The sequence below is a fragment of the Muntiacus reevesi genome, chromosome 18 (assembly GCF_963930625.1).
Source record: "Muntiacus reevesi chromosome 18, mMunRee1.1, whole genome shotgun sequence".
In the NCBI taxonomy this organism is placed as follows: Eukaryota; Metazoa; Chordata; class Mammalia; order Artiodactyla; family Cervidae; genus Muntiacus; species Muntiacus reevesi.
In genome coordinates, this window is record NC_089266.1 from 43,734,126 (window position 1) to 43,754,556 (window position 20,431).

General features: G+C 41.1%; 2 protein-coding genes across 2 annotated transcripts in view; one reads left to right on the plus strand and one right to left on the minus strand.

The window, feature by feature from the left end:
• The window catches only part of CRLF3 (cytokine receptor like factor 3), a 41,593-nt gene extending 38,627 nt beyond the window's left edge, over positions 1-2,966 (minus strand). The window contains exon 1 of the mRNA XM_065910812.1: positions 2,762-2,966. Coding sequence (XP_065766884.1) covers positions 2,762-2,878 — 117 coding nt within the window. The 5' untranslated portion in view covers positions 2,879-2,966. The remainder of the gene's footprint in view (positions 1-2,761) is intronic.
• Positions 2,967-12,733: 9,767 nt separating this feature from the next.
• The window catches only part of ATAD5 (ATPase family AAA domain containing 5), a 35,022-nt gene continuing 27,324 nt past the window's right edge, over positions 12,734-20,431 (plus strand). The window contains exons 1-3 of the mRNA XM_065909595.1: positions 12,734-13,150; positions 16,051-17,978; positions 18,969-19,077. Of these exons, the coding sequence (XP_065765667.1) occupies positions 13,085-13,150; positions 16,051-17,978; positions 18,969-19,077 (2,103 nt within the window). The 5' untranslated portion in view covers positions 12,734-13,084. The remainder of the gene's footprint in view (positions 13,151-16,050; positions 17,979-18,968; positions 19,078-20,431) is intronic.

Genomic DNA, 20,431 nt, shown 5'->3' on the forward strand with positions numbered 1-20,431 from the left:
GGAAGTAAAATCAGCAAGTAAAAAATATATATGAAGGGAGCATCCTTTTTCTCTGCTCTCTCATTCATCCCCCACACAAAATCTTTGACTGAAAAGCCATATATTTTATGTAGTTATTCTGAAAATGACTGGAACCCTAAAAATATCCTAACCACTAAACAAAAGCAGCTGCTTATTTTGATAACATTTTTGTAACACAGATCCTCCTTAGATTGCAAGTTGATAGAGGACTTATTCTCCAAATCCAAACGTGTACAACCCACTAGAAAGAACTCTGAGAGAGAATTAAAGCTTTTATTGGGTTGACGAGAAAGTCTGTTCAGGTTTTTCCATATGATCTTACAAACTTTTTGGCCAGCCCAATAGAACCAGAAGCCACTGGAACTGGCACAAAACACATTTCAGTTCACACAAGCAAACTACCATATTACTCCGTCTACTTGGAAGGCAATGTTATTGAGAATCTAAGCATAACGGATGTTCTCTTACTGTTTTCTGCTTCAAGCCCGAGACAATGGGCCTCCAAAACAAAACGAAACCCCACACCAAACTCCACTAAATTATAGGGAAGTGTGTCCCGTATTTAAATTGCTGGACATAGAATTTTAAAGAATGTAGGTTTGGAAACTCAGAATGAGATCATACTGAATTGTTTTAATGTGTTCAATAACACATGAGAAATTAATAAGTACTCCTCCCAGGTGCTAAGCTCATTCATTCATTTAATATCAACTCTGGGTGTGCATTTAGTTGCTTAGTTGTGTTCAACTCTTTGCGACCCCATGGACTGTAGTACCCCAGGCTCCTCTGTCCATGGGATTCTCCAGGCAAGAATACTGGAGTGGGTTGCTATTTCCTCCTCCAGGGGATCTTCCTGACCCAGGGATCGAACCGGTGTCTTCTGTGTCTCCTGCACTGCAGGTAAATTCTTTATCAACTCTACTGTTTCTTAATTGTTGATACAGTTAAACAAGAGTCTCATTCATATATAAGATATCTTAACGGGCTGAAACATTAATCATATAATAAGAGATACTTAAATCTCTTTTCAAACATACCCTAGATTTAGAACCTCTGTTTCACAATAGCAGAAGGAATAATACAGATGTTGTGAAGTGGAAATCAAGATGAATGTATAGGAAGGCCTTAAAAAGTATTCATCAAGTCAGGATCACCATACCTAGATTTCCCTCTCAGATTTGCTACTAAACTACAAATGATGCCTGGCCTTCATTTAAAAATCTACAAGAATTTTAGGACTTCCCTGATGGCACAGTGGATTAGAACCTGCCAGCCAACGCAGAGGACACTGGGTCGATTCCTGCTTCAGGAAGATCCCACATGCTGCAGAGCAACTAAGCCACAACTACTGAGTCTGCATGCTGCAACTACCGAAGCCCTCTGGCTCTAGAGGGCTATGCAACACGAGAAGCCACTGCAACTGAGAAGTCTGCGCTCCGCAACTAGAGAGCAGCCCCCACTTGCCGCAACTACAGAATGCCCAGGCAAAGGCAACGAAGACCCAGCACAAAAGCAATGAAGACCTGGCAGAGTCAAAAGTGAAAATAAATTTTTAAAAAATCTCCAAGAATTTTAAAATGTATAAAACCTCAAGCATGTTGAGTAACCTTAGTGATGAGAATACCCAAAGGCACTCTTATCACAGCACTATTCAACTAGTTGTAATTTTCAGATTCTTTGCAGCATGAGCGCTACTAGGATGACCAAATAGATTAGTGACAAGCGTGATGAAGAAAAATGCCACTCACTCAAATGATTCCACTCACCTGGAATCCCACTGATTCAAAAAGCACTTATTAAGCACCTGAATTAAGTTGCTCAAGGATTATCTGTCCTACTACACACTGGCCGCGGGTTATATCTTTTCCCCTGTATGTTCCAGGGTGTGGAAAAACCATGTGGCTTTCCTATATCTTTGAAGACCAGGTCCCCACGGAGCAGATAACTGCTGTCACTTGAAAGTATATTTAGCTTCTCCTCTCGACACGTTTGTCTTTAAATCTGTTTTTCCATTTCCCTACACTTTTGTATCCCATCCCTCAAGGGTTTCATTTTCCTTCCTTGCCCTTTCCACACAGTTTCACTTTAAAATCCAAACTCGCTAGAATGGGATCCCGCTAAATTTTTTTTAATGCATTCAAGATATTAGGAGATATTAAAGACTACTTTCAGACACTAATTCCATTCATTTAGTGTTAACTCTGCTGCTTCGCCTCCCGTCTCTGTCCCTCTCTTTAGTCCTTCCCTTCCACGGCCCATTTTGCCTCCAGTTTGCGCTCTCCCAACTCACTGCCCTACATTTCCCTCGAGCTCTCAAAACTCAATCTCCATCCACAAGGCACGTTTTCCAAAGAACCTCCACCGCCCCCAACTCTCGCAATCTTGACCACTCTCTGCAACGCCCTGGGTTTCTGCTGCGATCCCTGACTCCCCCCAACCTCGCAGTCCTTCGCAGCCCCAGCATCGCCCCACACAGCTTAGGAAACACCTCTCACACCCTCCCACCATTCCCCAAACGCGTCTCTTCCTCTCAAGACCCCCTCCCCCCACCCCCTTCAGAGCCCACCTCCCCCTTCCTCACACCCAGCCAGGTCTCCAGCGCCTTCAGAGCCGCTTCCCTCCTCCCTTCAGAGTGTCCGGACACTCCCGCCCCCCGCAGCCTTCCCTGCGCTCGCCCACCGCCGGGCACCCCGCGCCCTCCCTGGGGCCCACAGCGCCCCGGCGGGCGCGGCCCTCCGACCTGCCTCCGCGCCTCCCGCAGCCCCTGCAGCCTCTGGCTCAGCTCCCGGCGGTAGCTCTGCGCCGCCTCCACACTCTCGCGGGCCTCCTGCAGCAGCAGCTCGGGCTCCAATTCCATCGTCCCCTCGTCCGGCCGCGCGGCCGGCGGCGGCGGGCGCGGTTCCCGACTGTCCCAGGCGCCGCCGAGCGGCCGGGTACCGCCGAGGGCAGGCGGAAGCCCCGCCCCGCCCCGCCCCGCGGAGGCCTTGATTGACAGCGGCGCGAAACCCGCGTCAGGGTCCCAGCGCCGCCTGCGTCTCCTGCCCGGCGGCGCTCCTGCGCCGCACCTGGCCCGCGGGCGTTCCTCCCAGTCTGCTTGGAGCCAACGAAAGATTAATGACTGCACCTCGCGAAGTACTTCGCACAACTTATCTCCTGGCTTTTCACTGCCAGGCCTTCTTACACCTCTATTCTACAGAGGAGGAAAGACAGGGACAGAGAGAGGAATCAATTTTCTCAAGCCGTCGGGATTTCAACCCCAATGGCTCTTAAATTATTGTTTTCAGTTCAGTTCAGTTCAGTTCAGTCGCTCAGTCGTGCCCGACTCTTTGCGACCCCAGGGACTGCAGCATGCCAGGCCTCCCTGTCCATCACCAGTTCCCGGAGTTTACTCAAACTCATGTCCATTGAGTCAGTGAACGAGCATTCCTGCAGCGGCCAGTGGTTTAGGAGGTTACCGTGAGCCAGTCACCAGGCTCAGAGGGATCACCCACCACCCAGAAGCTCGTAGTCTTAGAAAGGAGTCAAGACAGAGGCCTGAGCGTGGGCCCCCCGGTAGGTACCTCAATCCTGCCATAATTCCAAGACAAGCTTTTTCTGTACCGGCCAGGTAGTGAAAATGTGGAGCTTGGCTGGCCATAAGGCCTCCGTTGCAATATAGTAAGTGGGAGTGACCATGTGCAAATAATACTTATGGACACAAATTTGAATTTCACCTAATTGTCATGTGTCACAAAATATACTTTGCATCTTTTTTCAACTACCTTAAAAGGTAAGAAACATTCTTCATTCAGGAGGCCAATTAAAACAGGTGGTAGGTCAGATTTACACCATGGACAGAGGAAACTGGAGGGCTACAGGCCATAGGGTTGCAGAATCAGACACTACTGAAGTGACTTAGCACACACCACACATGGTTTCCTGACCCCTGGCCGAGTGTGGTAGACTTGCTTTCCCTCAGAAATAGACTGCCTCAAGGTTACACAATGAATCTGTACTAGAGGCTAGATTTCAGTTTTCCTGGGCCAGACCCTCATGTTCTTTCTACCGTATTGTTTGGTGCTAAGTAAATGACACTTGAGATTAGAGAAGTTTAGAAAAGGAAAGCACTTCTGGAGAAAGTGGGAAATTATCCTAAACTAGCCAGGCACTCCACAGATGCTCAGCAAGTATCTGTGGAATGAATCAAGGCATCAACTAAACAAAAAGGAGTCAGGAAAGGCACCCCAGGTAGGACAGAACCAAGTGGGGAAGGATATAAGGCAGGCAGGAATCTAAGTGGATTCTGTAAGGAAGGAGGAGCAGACCACTTTGACTGGAGAGGAAGGACTGAAATACATTGAGAGATGAAGTTAAGCAAAGTAAGGGCCATGGAGTTCAGGTTAAGAAGGTTAACAGGTACTCAGAAAATCTCCAGAAGATCTCAACTGGGTTTGATCCCTGGATCAAGAAGATCCCCGGAGGAGGAAGTGGCAACCCACTCCAGTATTCTTGCCTGGGAAATCCCATGGACAGAGGAGCCTGGCGGGCTACAGTCCATGGGGTCGCAAAGAGTCACACATGACTTAGCGACTAAACCACCACTGCCAAGTACATCAGTCAAGTGGGAGAAGTGTGTATTCCAGAATAACAACAGTGATGGTTATCAAGAGAAAATGGTATAATATTGGGGAGAAAATGACATCTTCCATTTTTCTCCATGTACTGAGTACATGTCATTTGCCAAAAAGCACTAAAATTTTATTTAGGAGACTAGCAATTTTGGAAACATGTGTGAGCTACATTTCTAAAAATTGACAATAATGGAAATGTCTTCCTTACAAGGAGTGTCCAAAGTCTGGTTAATATGGCCAGGTAAAAGCACATACTTATGTACAAAATATTTAAAGAGTATAAGGTATGTGTCTGACTCTGTGCCAAGTATTGGGAATCAAAACAGGAATGACTATGGCTGATTCATATCAATGTATGACAAAACCCACTGAAATGTTGTGAAGTAATTAGCCTCCAACTAATTAAAAAAATAAATAAATAATTAAAAAAAATAAAATTAAATTAAAAAAACAGGCACTACTAAAAAAAAAAAACAGGAATGAGACCTAGGACTTGCCTTCATAGTCGAATGGGGGGAATCATACAAAGACAAATACAGGAATTTGTATTCTAATACATTGAATGCAATGAGAAGAAGCACAGAAACCTGCTGCCTAATCCAGCCAAAGGTAAAGTGGAAGGAAGAAGGTATCAGGGAAAGTTTCTTGGAAAAAGTAGCTTCTGAGGTGAGTCTTAAGGTTTTCTTGGCATGGCCCCACGTGGGTCTCTCTTTTCCCTCCTGAAAACCTATCAAAATAACAACTTAAGGAGTTTAAAACTGGATTAGGGGACTTCCTTAGTGGTCCAATGGTTAAGAATCCACCTGCCAATGCAGGGAACACCGGTTCAACCCCTGGTCTGAGAAGATTTCACATGTTTTTGTTGTTGTTCATTCACTAAGTTGTGACCAACTTTTGGCAACCCCATAGACTGTCCTTCCCCTGTCCTTCACCATCTCCCAGAGTTTGTTCAAATTTTTGTCCATTGAGTCAGTGATACTATGTAACCATCTCATCCTCTGTCACCCTGCTCTCCTTTTTTCCTTCAATCTTCCCCAACACTAGAGAATTTTCCAATGAGTCAGCTCTTCACACCAGGTGGCCCAAGTATTGGAGCTTCAGCTTCAGCATAAGTCCTTCCAATGAATGGTCAAGGTTGATTTCTTTAAGGATTGACTGGTTTGATCTCCTTGCAGTCCAAGGAACGCTCAAGAGTCTTCTCCAGCACCACAATTCGAAAGCATCAGTTCTACAGCACTCAGGCTACATCATGGTTCAACTCTCACATCCATACATGACTACTGAAAAAAACTATACCTTTGACTATATGGACCTTTGTTGGCAAAGTGGTGTCTCTGCTTTTTAATATGCTGTCTAGGTTTGTCATAGATTTTCTTCCAAGGAGCAAGCGTCTTTTAATATCATGGTGGCAGTCACTGTCTGCAGTGATTTTGGAGCCCAAGAAAATAAAACCTGTCACTGCTTCCACTTTTCCCCCTTCAATTTGCCATGAAGTGAAGGGACTGGTTGCCATGATCAAGCCAGTTTTTTCACTCTCCTCTTTCACCCTCATCAAGAGGTTCTCTAGTTCCTCTTTACTTTCTGCTATTAGAGTGGTATCATCTGCAAATCTGAGGTTGTTGATATTTCTCCCAGTAATCTTGGTTCCAGCTTGTGAGTCATCCAGTCTGGCATTTCACATGATGTACTCTGCATAGAAGTTAAATAAACAGAGTGATGATATACAGCCTTGTTGTACTCCTTTCCCAATTTTGAACCAGTCAGTTGTTCCATGTTTGATTCTAACTATTACTTCCTGACCTGCATACAGGTTTCTCAGGAGACAGGTAAGGTGGTCTGGTATTCCTGTCCTGTAAGAATTTTCCACAGTTTGTTGTGAGCCACATAGTCAAAGGTTTACCATAGTCAATGAAGCAGAAGTAGATGTTTTTCTGGAATTCCCTTGCTTTCTCTATGATCCAATGAATGTTGGCAATTTGATCTATGGTTCCTCTGCCTTTTCTAAGCCCAGCTTGTACATCTCAAAGTCCTCAGTTCATGTGTTACTGAACCCTAGCTTGAAAGATTTTGAGTATAACCTTGCTAGCATGTGAAATGAGTGCAACTGTATGGTAGTTTAAACATTCTTTGGCATTGCCTTTCTTTGGGATTGGAATGAAAACTGACTTTTTCCAGTCCTGTGGCCACTGCTGTTTTCCAAATTTGCTGACATATTGAGTGCAGTCCTTTAACAGCATCATCTTTTAGGATTTTAAATAGCCCAGCTGGAATTCTATTACCTCCACTAGCTTTGTTCTTAGAAATTCTTCCTGAGGTCCAGTTGACTTCATTCTCCAGGATGTCAAGCTTTAGGTGAATGACTATATCATCATGGTTATCTGGATCATTGCTACCTATTAGTCCCTTCTGCTTCTGTTAGGTCTTTACTGTCTCTATCCTTTATCATGCCTATCCTTGCATGAAATATTCCCTTGATAGCTCCATTTTTTTTTAAGAGATCTCTAGTCTTTCCCATTCTATTGTTTTCCTCTATTTCTTTGCATTGTTCATTGAAGAAGGCCTTCTTATCTCTCTTTGTTATTCTCTGGAACTCAGCATTCAATTGGGTGTATCTTTCCCTTTCTCCTCTCCCTTTCATTTCTCTTCTTTCCTCAGTTATTTGTAAAACTTCCTCAGACAACTGCTTTACCTTCTTGCATTTGTTTTTCTTTGGGATGGTTTTGATCACTGTCTCCTGTACAATGTTACCAACCTCTGTCCATAATTCTTCAGGCACTCTATCAGATCTAATCCCTTGAATCTATTTGTCACCTCCATTGTATAATCATAAGGGATTTAATTCAGGTCATACCTGAATGGCCTAGTGGTTTTCCCTACTTTCTAAAGTTGAAGCCTCAATTTGGCAATAAGGAGTTCATGATCTGAGCCACAGTCAGCTCCAGGTCTTGTTTTCGCTGACCTGTATAGAGCTTCTCCATCTTTGGCTGCAAAGAACATAATCAATCTGATTTTGGTATTGACTGTCTGATGATGTCCACATGTAGAGTCATCTCTTGCACTGATGCAAGAGAGTGTTTGTTATGACTAGTGGGTTCTCTTCACAAAACTCTTGTTAGCTTTGCCTTGCTTCATTTTGTACTCCAAGGCCAAACTTGCCTGTTACTCCAGGTTATCTCTTGACTTCCTACTTTTCCATTCCAATCCCATGAGGAAAAGGTCGTCTTTCTTTGGTGTTATTTCTATAAGGTCTTATAGGTCATCATAGAACTGGTCAACTTCAGCTTCTTCAGTATCAGTGGTTGGGGCGTACATAGAGTTGGATTACTGTGATGTTGAATGGTTTGCCCTGGAAACAAACAGAGATCATTCTGTCATTTTTGAGATTGCCTGCAGGCACTGCATTTTGGACTCTTGTTGACTATAAGGGCTACTCCATTTCTACTATGGGATTCTTGCCCACAATAGTAGATATAATGGCCATCAGTATTAAATTCTCCCATTCGTGTCCATTTTAGTTCACTGATTTTTAAGATGTCGATGTTCATTCTTGCCGTCTCCTGCTTGATCACGTCCAACTTACCTTGATTCGTGAAACTAACATTCCAGGTTCCTATGACATATTGTTCTTTACAGCATAGGACTTTACTTTCACCACCAGACACATCCACAGCTGAGTGTCATTTCTGCTTTGGCCCTGCTGCTCCATTCTTTCTGGAGCTATTCATAATTGCCCTCTGCTCTTCTTCAGTAGCATATTAGACACCTTCCAACCTGGGGGTCTTGCCTTCTCATGTCACATCCTTTTGACTTTTCATACTGTTCATGGGGTTCTCGAAGCAAGAATATTGGACTAGTTTGCCATTCCCTCCTTCAGTGGACCACTTTTTGTCAGAACTCTTCACTATGACCCATCCAACTAGGGTGGTCCTGCATGGCATGCCTCATAGCTTCATTGAGTCACACAAGCCTCTTAGCCACGACAAGGCAGTGATCCATGAAGGAGAGTGGAACAGCAGAGAACACAAAAAGCGCTCGAGAGTTCCATGAATTTTGGAAGATAGGAAGTGGAGTAGTGATTGCCCAAGACTACTGCAAGAATTTATATCCAGAATTGCAGAAGAGGAACCATTCAGAAATGGGCTGGCTCCCCCCTGAAGACTCCAAGGAAATTCAGGGTATATATCCTTTAAAAATACTTAGTCACTTAAAAAACCCACAACCTATATTCTGACATTTCTCTTCTTACCCTATTTCCTGCTCTATTTTCTCCTTAGCATTTAGCTCTATCTTACCTGTATAGCCCATGGGGTCCCAAAGAGTCAGACACGACTGGGTGACTTTTTTTTTTTTTTTAGTTCTGCCACTTTATTGCTACCAACCCATCTCCCTCCACCTTCGTGCACACATGCTCAGTCATGTAATCCCATGGACTGCAGCCCACCAGGCTCCTCTGTCCATGGACCTTTCCAGGCAAGAATACTGGAGTGGGTTGCCATTTCCTTCTCCAGACTGGGTGACTTTCAATCACTCACCGCCATGTATTTTACTTATCTGTCATTTGTGTCATATGTGTCTACCAACTAGAATATAAATCCTAAAAGGAGAGGAATTTTTGTCTGTTTTGTGTACAGCTGCTTTGTTCATAGCAGGGATCTATCAGATACTCAATATTTATAGAATGGATGGAAGGCTGAATAACACAGCACATTACAATGAGTTATGGGACTAACTTGGGGAATATCTGTTAATATTAGAGTTAGATATTTTAGGTCCATTGCCCTAGTCCATGCATTTAAGGTGATTCCTCCCTACTGCTTCCATGAAACTACATGAGATATAAACACCTCTGCCCTTAAACAGGGGTTTCCCAGATGGCACTAGTGGTAAAGAATCCCTGGGTTGGGAAGATCCCCTAGAAGATCCCCTAGAGATCCCCTAGAGCATGGCAACCCACTCTAGTTTTCTTGCCTGGAGAATCCCATGGACAGATGAGGTTGGTGGTGGGCTACATTTCATAGGTCTGCAAAGAGTTGGAGAAGACTGAGCGACTGAGCACCCACACATGCCCCTAAATAGATTGGAGAAACCAAGTCATCCAGAGAAAAGACCTCTATCTCTTAATACTAGGAAATTCCTCAGTGAAAATGCTGGTTCATCTTCTGATCATCCTGCTGTAGAACCCACTAATAAGTCCTGTCCATGCTGAAAAATTTCAATCAGCATTAACAATTTTTAAAAACAGCTTTATTGAGTATAACTGATTTGCAATAAACTGCATGTATTTAAAACATATAATGTGATTAACTTTTTCATGGGGAACCATTACCATAACCAAAATAACAAACATTTCTATCACTCCCCAAACTTTCCATGTAATGCATTCTTTTGTAATCCATGCCTTCTTCAACTCCTGAACATAGGCAATGATGCTCTGCTTCCTGTCAGTAGAAATTAATTTGTATTTTCTCAAATTTTAGAAAAACAGAATCATGCAGTATATACTCTTTTTTCATCTGGCTTCTTTTACTCACCAGAAGGATTTTGAGATTCATCCATGTTATTTCATGTATTGATAGTTCTTTTTTTTTTTTTTTTTTTACTGCTGAGTAGTAGTCCATGGAATGGATATGTTTATTAATTTACCTGTTTGTAGGTTGTTCCCAGATTTTTACTATTACAAATAAAGTGTCTAGGAACATTTGTGCACAAATCTTCATAATTTAGCTATATTGGGAATGTGGGAGGAAAGGAAGAGTGGAGGGTGGTGTTACAAGAGAATAAAATCCTCAACCGCCATAACAGAACATTAGTGAATACTGTTTAAAATTGTTAGATCAAGAAATAGCTGTGTAAAGATATTGAATTATTTAAAGATAAGCAGATATTTATAGTGCTAGAAGAATTTTGAAAGTGGTTGCCTCTGGGAAATAGAACTGGGGGTTGAAATAGAAATTAGGTGTTTTTTGATTAAAAGCTTTGTGAGGCTCTTTGACATTTTTAACCAAATACAGGCATTACTTGGATGAATATAGAAGCTAATAATAATTTTTAAAAGTAAGGATTAGCCAGATGAGGAAGATAGTAGAAAACAACACAGGCACATTGTAAATGCTAAATTGCCATACAAATATGACAACTCATTTAATTTAAAATTAATAAATGCCATAAGCTCCTAAATAAATTTGTGTAAAATACTAACTTGGTATCTAAAAATAAATTCAGTGCAAATGCTTAACAGCACAAGGCATTTTATTTTATTTTATTTTTTTAGCACAAGGCATTTTAAATGTGTAGTTTTTTGGAAGACTAAAAAGCACTGCAAACTCTAGAAACCAGCAATTCCACATCTAGGTGTGTATCCTGGAAAAGCACTACTGTGTTCAAGGAGACAAGAATGTTCATCAAATCACTGTTTGTCTAACAGAAAACTGAAGACAATTTAAACGATCATCACTAAGGAAATGGATAAATAAAAGGTGCATAGTTGGGTGAAATGCTCGGGAATGAAAGAGAATGAATCAAGTGGACCTGTATCATGGCTAGCTCTTAAAGACAACGAAAAAAAAAAATTGGTGAGTGATATTTAGGTTATCACCTTCCATGTAAAGAAAAACAAAGCTAAAGATTTTTCTACAGATATTTTATATGTACTTTTACATACATTATGTATCCATATACGTGGAATTCTGGATCAACCCGGGTGTCCAGCATTGCAGGCAGATTCTCTACCGTCTGAGCCACCAGGGAATCCCCCAAAGAAAGTCTGCAATACTATCCACCAAATAGGTAATATGGGCTGCCTTTGCGGCTAAGAGGAAGAAACTGAATTTGGGGGTGCGTATCAGAGAGACTTTCATTTTTTTTCAGTAATTTTCGAATCGATTCCTCTTCCTTCTCCCCCACACCCAACTCTAGCTCCGCCTCTTGCTCCTCCTCTTCTCTGTCCTAGAGCGTGTTCTTATTCTACAAGAGTTATAAACAAACCAAACCAAAACAACAAAACAGTTTATACTTAGAAGTTTAACCTTATCAGGGTTAACAATTTTCAAAGAGAATGTAATTACCTCTACTTTCATTGGAGACATTTGTACTCTTTATGTTGTCCAGACAATAGCAAATACCATAATGATAGACACAATTACTTAACAGTTAAAATCAGTTTGTATAACCCCATGAACAAGGTGGCTTCTCGTTATCATTTGATAGATCTTTTACATGTCTTGTTTCAGCTCTTACACATCGTGTAGTTATGCACTCAAACAAAATACAGTCTGTAAATTGCAAGTGTCATGTTAAAACATGCAAAGCTAAAAGTATGTATGAAAACAATGCAAAAGATATATGAAATTATCGTGACTACAAACTAGCATACTACTGGTACCCAGGGACAATTCGGACACACGGCAGCCAGCTGAGGCGATGACCGTGGGCTCGTAGCTGCTCGCGCGGACAAAATCCACAGGAAGAAATGAGTTCAATTAGGACTAGAAAGTCGCACACACACACACACACACACACACACACACACACATAAGAAAAAGAACTGGAAAGAAAAAAAAAAAAAACGGACTAAAAAGTCGAAATCTTGGATCCCCCAAAGGGCGTGTCTCGAGGTAGTACGCTTCGCCAAAATAACGTTTTAGTCCGTGTGGGAGGAGTGTAATTAATCTTTCTTTTCCGGTATTTCTTGAATTTTCACTTTTAAATAGGGGCTAATCTGGGGCATCAAGACATAGGGTTTTAGGGAATTCCCTGGCCGTCCAGTGGTTAGGACTCCGCGTTTTCACTACTGAGGGTGCTGGTTCAATTCCTGGTGGGGAAACTAAGATTCCACAAAGCGGCCAAAAAAAAAGTATACGGTTTTAATTTTGCCACCAACGGACTTAGTCAAAGCACATCCTCAAGCGTGAAATTGGGCGTTAGAGGTTTGAAATCGGCAAACTCCCCGCTACTTTTAGATTCTCAACCAAACAGTCCCGCCTCCCGCAGCCTTGTCAAAGAAGTATTTTGGCCCTCTCGGCTCACCGTCCGCGCAGCCTCCGGAAGCAACCTAAGCCCCGCCCCTTGCGCTCCAGTCGGCGCGAAAACCCAATTGACAAGAACTCCCTCCGAAGCCGGGGGCTTGGTTCTGCGTTCGACCTGCTTTTCCCGCGGGACCCCTAGCCCCGATCACTCAGGACTGGAGTGCCCGCCTTGGGGGCACTCCGCGCTCACCGACCACGCCCGAGGGTTCTCGCTGCCCGCGCTTTCTCATCGCCTCTTCCCGCGTTCGACTCGGCTGAGCTGGGCCCAGCCTCTGCGACCACCCCTGGTCTTGGACCCGGGGGAGTCCGAGGCGAACCCCGCGGCCCAGGTCCTCGCTCTTGCTGGAGTCGGCCGCCTCCATGGCCTCCCGACAAGCCGTGCCGGGCCGCGCAAGGTCCTAGGAACTGGGATTCCGGAAAGCAAGGAGCATGGTGGGGGTCCTGGCCATGGCGGCGACAGCTGCTCCCCCTCTGGTGAAGGACTACGAGATTGAGGTGAGCTTGAATATCTCCGTTTGTGAGGAGTGATCCCGGTTTAGGATCTATAAGGGCAAAGAGGGATCTGGTAAGGCCCCACAAGAGTTGTGACATTGTGTTCAACAATTGCTGGGGTGTATCGTTTCTTGAAGATGTGATAGGTCCTGACAAACGTTAGGATTGTGAGATGTTTGCGGGGACTTCAGGATGCCTAGTTAAGGACCAGTTCCCAGATCCTGAAATGTTGGAACTGGATGTTTTGGACTTGGTTAATGCTATGAATGTCATGAAGGATCCCACGGTCTGGTTTGAGTTCTTGATAAGGAAGCAGAGAACTTTAACGTTGAAAAGAATCTTTTAGTTCTACTTATCCACCCAAACCCACCTGCTCTAGGAATACCGATTAGATTGTCACTACAGGAATCAAACAGAACCCTTCATTTAAAAATCACTTTCTCATTCTTCTATAGCTTAAGATACTGCAGTTAGGAGTCCCACCTTGCCATGTGTTATTCTCTTGTGTACATCAAGTTTCAGTGAAATGTACTAGCAGTTATTATAAAGAGCTTCTGACACCATGAAGTAGTGAAGTAGCGTCTTAAAGTAGATGGTTGCTATATTTTTACACCTTTTCATCTCAGGCTTGCATTCTGTCTGATGTATGTATGCACTGTATGTATGTCCTTGAAGTGAGCCAAGATGTATATTCACTTATGTAACTGGGACACTTTCTTTTTAGAATTGAGTTCTGTTGTCTGCTTGTTATTAGTTGTTATGCTGGTGCTTGTTTGCTAAATCAAGGCAGTTGCTCTGCTTGTCTTAGGTGTGAAAAAGAACTTTTAATACTGGAATCACACAGTTCTTGCTTGGGCAGTTTTGTTTGGGCAGTTTTCCCATCTTTTTGTTACAGTTTCTGCTTTTGATGCCCAGCTTAGAGAGTTATTTCATAGTAATAATATTTACTGTTCAGTATTGGAAGGGCATATCAACTCTATAATGAGGTGTTATTATCTGTACTCTGCGGATGACAGGTTAAGTAGTAATTAAAAGTAAGATAAACTAGGTTGTTGTTCAGTCATTAAATTGTGTCTGACTCTGTGACCTTGTGAATTGCAGCATGCCAGGCTTCCCTGTCCTTCACTATCTCCCTGAGTTTGCTGAAACTCACATCCTTTGAGTAGTGATGCCATCCAACTATCTAAATTAGGTTAGAAGAAGTAAATTAGAAAATTAAAAGTAATTTGCTTAAGGTCCCACACTAGTAGTTGACAGAACCAGCACTTGAACTTAGATCTGCCTAACTCCAGAGCCTATGGTATACCGCCTCTGATACCAGTTCAGGATAGTAATATTACCAACTCGCTAGCATTTTCTTCTAACACATTTATCACTTCATTTTAAGAGGTAAAATTTTAATGTGTCTGTAATTTATTTTGCCTTATATTTATCCAAATTTGCCCCAATACTTTTTATTGACTACTTCTTTGCCCACTGATTTGAGTGCTATTATTATCATATGCCAATTCTTAAGTATCTCTTTTTCTGGTTTTCTAATCGGTTCTATTAAATTGCATATTCATGCATCAGTGCTATGCTTTAATCATGATAGCTTTATAATACATTTACATTTTCTAGAAATATAATTTCTTGATTACTTATCTTTTTTTAAACAAAAGTTTCCCTTGTTATTCTGACAAGTTTATTCTAACAAATGAACTGAAGGAAATTAAAAATAACGAAAAGACTGATGGAGATTTTTTATAAGGGCGATGAATAGTGTAGGAGTAAGGCAGTAACTGTTTTAATCAGTTCAGTTCAGTCACTCAGTCATGTTTGACTCAGCGACCCATGGACTGCAGCACGCCAGGTTTCCCTGTCCATAGGCAACTCCTGGAGCTTGCTCACACCCATGTCCATCGAATCGGTGGTGCCATCCAACCACCTCATCCTCTGTTGTCCCCTTCTCCTCCCGCCTTCAATCTTTTCCAGCATCAGGGTCTTTTCAGATGAGTCAGTTCTTCTCATCAAGTGGCCAAAGTATTGGAGTTTCAGTTTCAGCATCAGTCCTTCCAATGTATATTCAGGACTGATTTCCTTTAGGATTGACTGATTTGATCTCCTTGCAGTCTGAGGGACTCTCAAGAGTCTTCTCCAACACCACAGTTCAAAAGCATCCATTCTTTGGTGCTGAGCTTTCTTTATAGTTCAATTCTTACATCCATACGTAACTACTGGAAAAACCATAGCTTTGACTAGACGGACCTTTGTCAGCAAAGTAATGTCTCTGCTTTTTCATATGCTCTCTAGGTTAGTCATAGCTTTTCTTCCAAGGAGCAAGCATCTTTTTTTGTTTTAATAGCATATTAAAATACTGAAAAATCTTAATTATTTGTAGTAAGTGCCCACTATCATTTTTGCTTAATTAGTAAATTTTGGGATCCTAGGCTTGTTCACTGTGTACCTGTTTCTTGGAAATAGTTAGAATAATTTATTTACTTTTAGCTAAAAAACCATAAAGGGAATGGAAACTATTTATAAAGTTTCTATCATGGATCAGACTTTACGTGTTTGTATGTGACTTGTTCATTGCACATTCTGTTGGAGTGTGTGGTACTATTTGAAGGTTATTAAGTGAACAGAGGCCAACAGTAATTAATGTATTTGTACACAAATATAGTGTCCTTGAAACTTTCTATTGAAGTATACATAAAGTACATAAGTTATAATTGTGTAACTCAGTGTGACATTGAGATTTGATTGTAGATTTAAGTTTAAAGTTTTTTTTCTTCCTAATATATCGTGTTTATCAAGGAAGGAAGCCTTCTTTTTTTTATCCCATTACATAAAGTAATAAATCTGTTTAAACTTTATAGTATTTTGCTTGAAATAAGACTTTTTTTCTTCTTTTAAATTGATAGGCATGCAAGAAGCGAAGGAAAGATGATGACAGAACTTCTTGCAGAACAATCATCAAGTATTTATCACCCATGGGGAAGACTGGAGACAGGGTTTTCTCTCCACCCAAGTCCAATAATATTCTGGATTACTTTAGAAAGACTTCATTCACAAATGAGAAGACTCAGACAACAAAAAAGTGCAAGACAAAGTCATCCACACCATTCCGTGCTGACAGCGGCAAAGACTGTTTGGAAATGCCCTCAAATACAGAGTGTAAGAAGAGAAGAAAGAGACTAAATTTATCTCATCGGCTAAGTAGTATTAAAACTGAACATAAAACTCCAATTGGAATTAACAGTGATGAGAGCAAAGAAGACTGTAGTTTAGATAACGATTTTGTGGAAAGTAGTACTTCCGCTTTACTTGACAAGAAACATGTCGGCGAGGTACTTGCAGAAAGTATCCAAAGTCTCAAAAAACAATCAAGCACTATGACCTCCAAAAAAAGGTCTAAGAAAGTAAATCCTAAACATGGGCCCTCAAAAATCAATTGCAGAACATTGAGAAAAAGGAAGCACAGGGAGGTTATAGATCTATCTGAAAGCTTACCCTTAGCAGAGGAACTAAATCTCCTTAAAAAAGATGGTAATGATAGTAAACAGATAAGGCCTTGCCTAACTGATGAAATCAAAAGTACTGCGAATGATGCTGAGCCTAGAGATCAAATCACTGAAATAGCCCTGTTAAATGACAGTACAATAACTGTCTCATATGAGGAATTTTTAAAAAGTCAAAAGGAAAATAAAGTGGAGCAGACACCAGACTCTACAGTGTCAATTTGTATTCCTTCTGAAACTGTTGAAGATACAGTCAGAAGTGGTTGTATGAGTGACCCCGAAACCTATGAAATTTCCCAACAGACCCGCTTTAAGACAGTCACTGTTCTTGCACAAGTTCACCCCATCCCCCCGAAAAAGACAGGGAAAATACCCTCCATTTTCTTGAAACAAAAGCAGGTGGAAATGGAAAGTAGTCTGTCTGATCCTGAGAATGAACAGGCAGTTCAGAAAAGAAAATCTAACGTTGTTATACATGAGGAAGAATTAGAATTGGCGGTGTTGGAAGCTGGAAGCTCTGATGCTGTGAAACCTAAATGCACTCTGGAAGAAAGACAACAGTTTATGAAAGCATTTAGGCAGCCAGTATCAGATACGCTTAAAAATGGAGTCAAAAAGTCTTCTGATAAGCAGAAAGAGCTCAATGAAAAATCTTTAAATGAGGAAGAAAGAGATAATAATTCTAAAAAAGTCATGGAAAATCCTAATATCCAAATGGTTTCAAATCATGGCAGTTCACAGCCCCACAGTGATAAAGGAAGTTTTCCTAAGGAGAAAAGTAAAACACTGAAGAAAAATAATAAAAAAATGTTAGAGACTGGTGGTATTCCAGCTGAAAATAGAGAGAGAAATACTCAGGAAAAAGAAACAACTCTTTCCTTTAAAGAGAAGCAAAGAGAAGCAAAATCAAACAGGCTTAGAATGAGTTTAAGACAAAAGAAAACAGAACTTTTCGAAAGCAGCACATTATTTAACAAGGAAAGCCTTGTTTGTGAACGTACAGCAAATGATGACCCTCTAAAGATTTCCTCTCCGTGTAATAATAAGTCTTCAAGAAAAACCAGTTTACCAGTTAAGGATAAGGTTATACAGTCTAAAGCTGAGACTGAAGACAGCTTGGGAAATGTTTCTACACCCAAGTCAAGCAGAAGATCTGTAAGAAGTAGCAGAACTCCTGCTACAGTAGTCATTCAAGGTACTGATTCTGAAGATGCACAAGAGGATAGTCCAGTCAAAGCTTCTACTCCAAAAGCAGCCAGTTTATCAGAGAAGCATCGCTTATATACAGCAGAATTAATAACAAAACCCTCTGATTCAGAGAGTCCTATTAGGTAAAAGTTCTGTTTTGTTCTCAAGTTCTGAATATTCTATGTAAGTTATTAGATTCGAAGGAAAAGATGTCAAGCACTGGAGAATAGTTTGTTTGTTTTTTTCCCCTAGAACACAGCTTATTTATAAGAAAAAGAAAACAGAGTTTCAAAAATGCTGCTTATTTTCCATACTTAAAGTCAGGCATGCTTTCAGAAGAGCTTTTATGTATTTCAGATGAGCTTTACACTCTTGTTTATCATAGTTGCTAATTCCTGGAGGAATATCCTTCAAATAAGAAATCTGTGCATTTAGCAAGCATGAGATTAAAAATAAGTTATAAGTTATAGAATTTTAGGTAAACTGAGACATATACTATGAGATATATACTTGCATGCTGGTTCTGGCCAATGTAAGAAAGATTTTGAAGTGAAGTGAAGTGAAGTGGAGTGAAAGTTGCTCAGTTGTGTCCATCTCTGACCCCATGGACTGTAGTCCATAGAATTCTTCAGGTCAGAATGCTGGAGTGGGTAGCCTTTCCCTTCTCCAGGAGATCTTCCCAACTCAGGGATAGAACCCAGGTTTCCCACATTGCAGGCAGATTCTCCACCAGCTGAGCCGCAAGGGAAGCCCAAGAATACTGGAGTGGGTAGCCTATCCCTTCTCCAGGGGATCTTCCTGACCCAGGGATAGAACCGGTGTCTCCTGCATTGCAAGCAGATTCTTTACCAACTGAACTATCAGGGAAGATAAGAAAGATCTTAGGGGCTAATTTTCTGGAAAACTTAGGATTTACAAAAGAAGCTTTATGTTTTCTAAGAGTTTAACATTGAGTTTGGCTTACATTTGAACCAGTAACTTGAAGCTGATGGAGGGTTTAATTTTTTTTTGTTTTTTACTTCAGAACTGTCCAGAAATTAGAGCTCTAGTTAGTTGTTTACTATATTTAATTGAAATTCTTAGACATTACAATCATAAAAATATTTGTCAATATCTTTCTGGTTTGCTTTCAGAATGAAATTCACCAGAATTAGTACTCCAAAAAAATCTAAGAAAAAATCTAAGAAAAGGTCTAAGAAATCTGAAGCTGCTGATGAAGATTTTGAGACTCAGACTAGAAAGGTAATTGAAATATTAGGGAGTCCTGTAAGTGTATTCTGTTTTCTAAAACAACAACCGCTACTTTTGGAAGTGATACGCCAAAAGAAGATTCACATGATTCATAGACTGGTTTATGTTAACTACAACCCTTTACTATTTTAGATGATTCATTCTGTGAGTTGGCTTATTAAGAGATCAATATATCTTATTGTGAGATGAAAGCAGTTGATAAAGACCATGTAGTTTACTTAGAAAAGGTTTTCTTAATCATACTTATATTCCAATTATTTTCCTTAAGGCTGCTTACAGAAATAAGCATGGTTGAATTTTTGTTTTGTTTCTATAGATTAGAGGCTAAAAAGTGGGGTCTCTCAACCCTGGTACTGTTGGCTGGATAATTCTTTGTTGTGGGGGACTGTCTCATGCTTTATAGGGTGTTAAACAGTAACCCTGGCATCTACAGATGAGATGGCAGTGGCAGTCCAACTCACCCAGCATTGGCAACCAAAAATATCTCCAGACATTGCTAAATATCCACTGGAGGGAAAAACCACCCCCAGTTGAAAACCACTATCCTGAAAGGAGAATGTGTAGGAATAGTTTAACTACTTTCGTAAAATAACTGCTTATCCCCTCCATGAGAGAATTAAATTCTTTCTTGGGTGAGTAGATACAAGTGTGTGTGTATCTAAAAAGCTACCAGGGTGATTCTCATGTCATCCTTGGGAGAACGCCCCTGCCACAGAAAGTTGGTATCTCCTTTGTTTTTCTTTAGCAGCTGTCCTTTTTTTTTTTTTTCTTTTTTGACAGCTTACCACGTTCCAGGAATTATGCTTAGTACTCATACCATTAACCTCATGAAGTGAATATTTAGCCCTCCTGTGAAGGACAGTGGTGCCAAAGAAGGTTAAAACATTTTTGAGAGTTGGAGTGACACACAGTGCATTTTAAGCTGGGGGCATGGGAAGAGGGCTACCAGAAGCTGATAAATAGGAAGAAAGTAGAGAACTGTCAGGATGGAAGTCCTGTTATATTAGGAGTAAGTGAGAGCTGGGAGGACAGGCAGCTCAGTCACAAAGGAGGGTATTGGCAATGACTGCTTTTTGAGGTGATTGGATTATGGTTGATTTTAATTTTCTTCATTTTTCTGTTTTTTGTTTTTCTATAAATAGAACTTTTAAAAACTTTTATCAGAAAAATAACTATTAAAAAAAAAAAACAATTTCAAGTAATAGCAGAATTTGCCAAAATGCATGTGTATTTTTTCCCCACGCATTTACTAAAACAGATCTCTTTGTTAACTGGTTCAGTGATGGAGTTGTTAATTTAAATTTAGCTGGATTATTACCCTAATAATAATATCACCAGCCTGTCA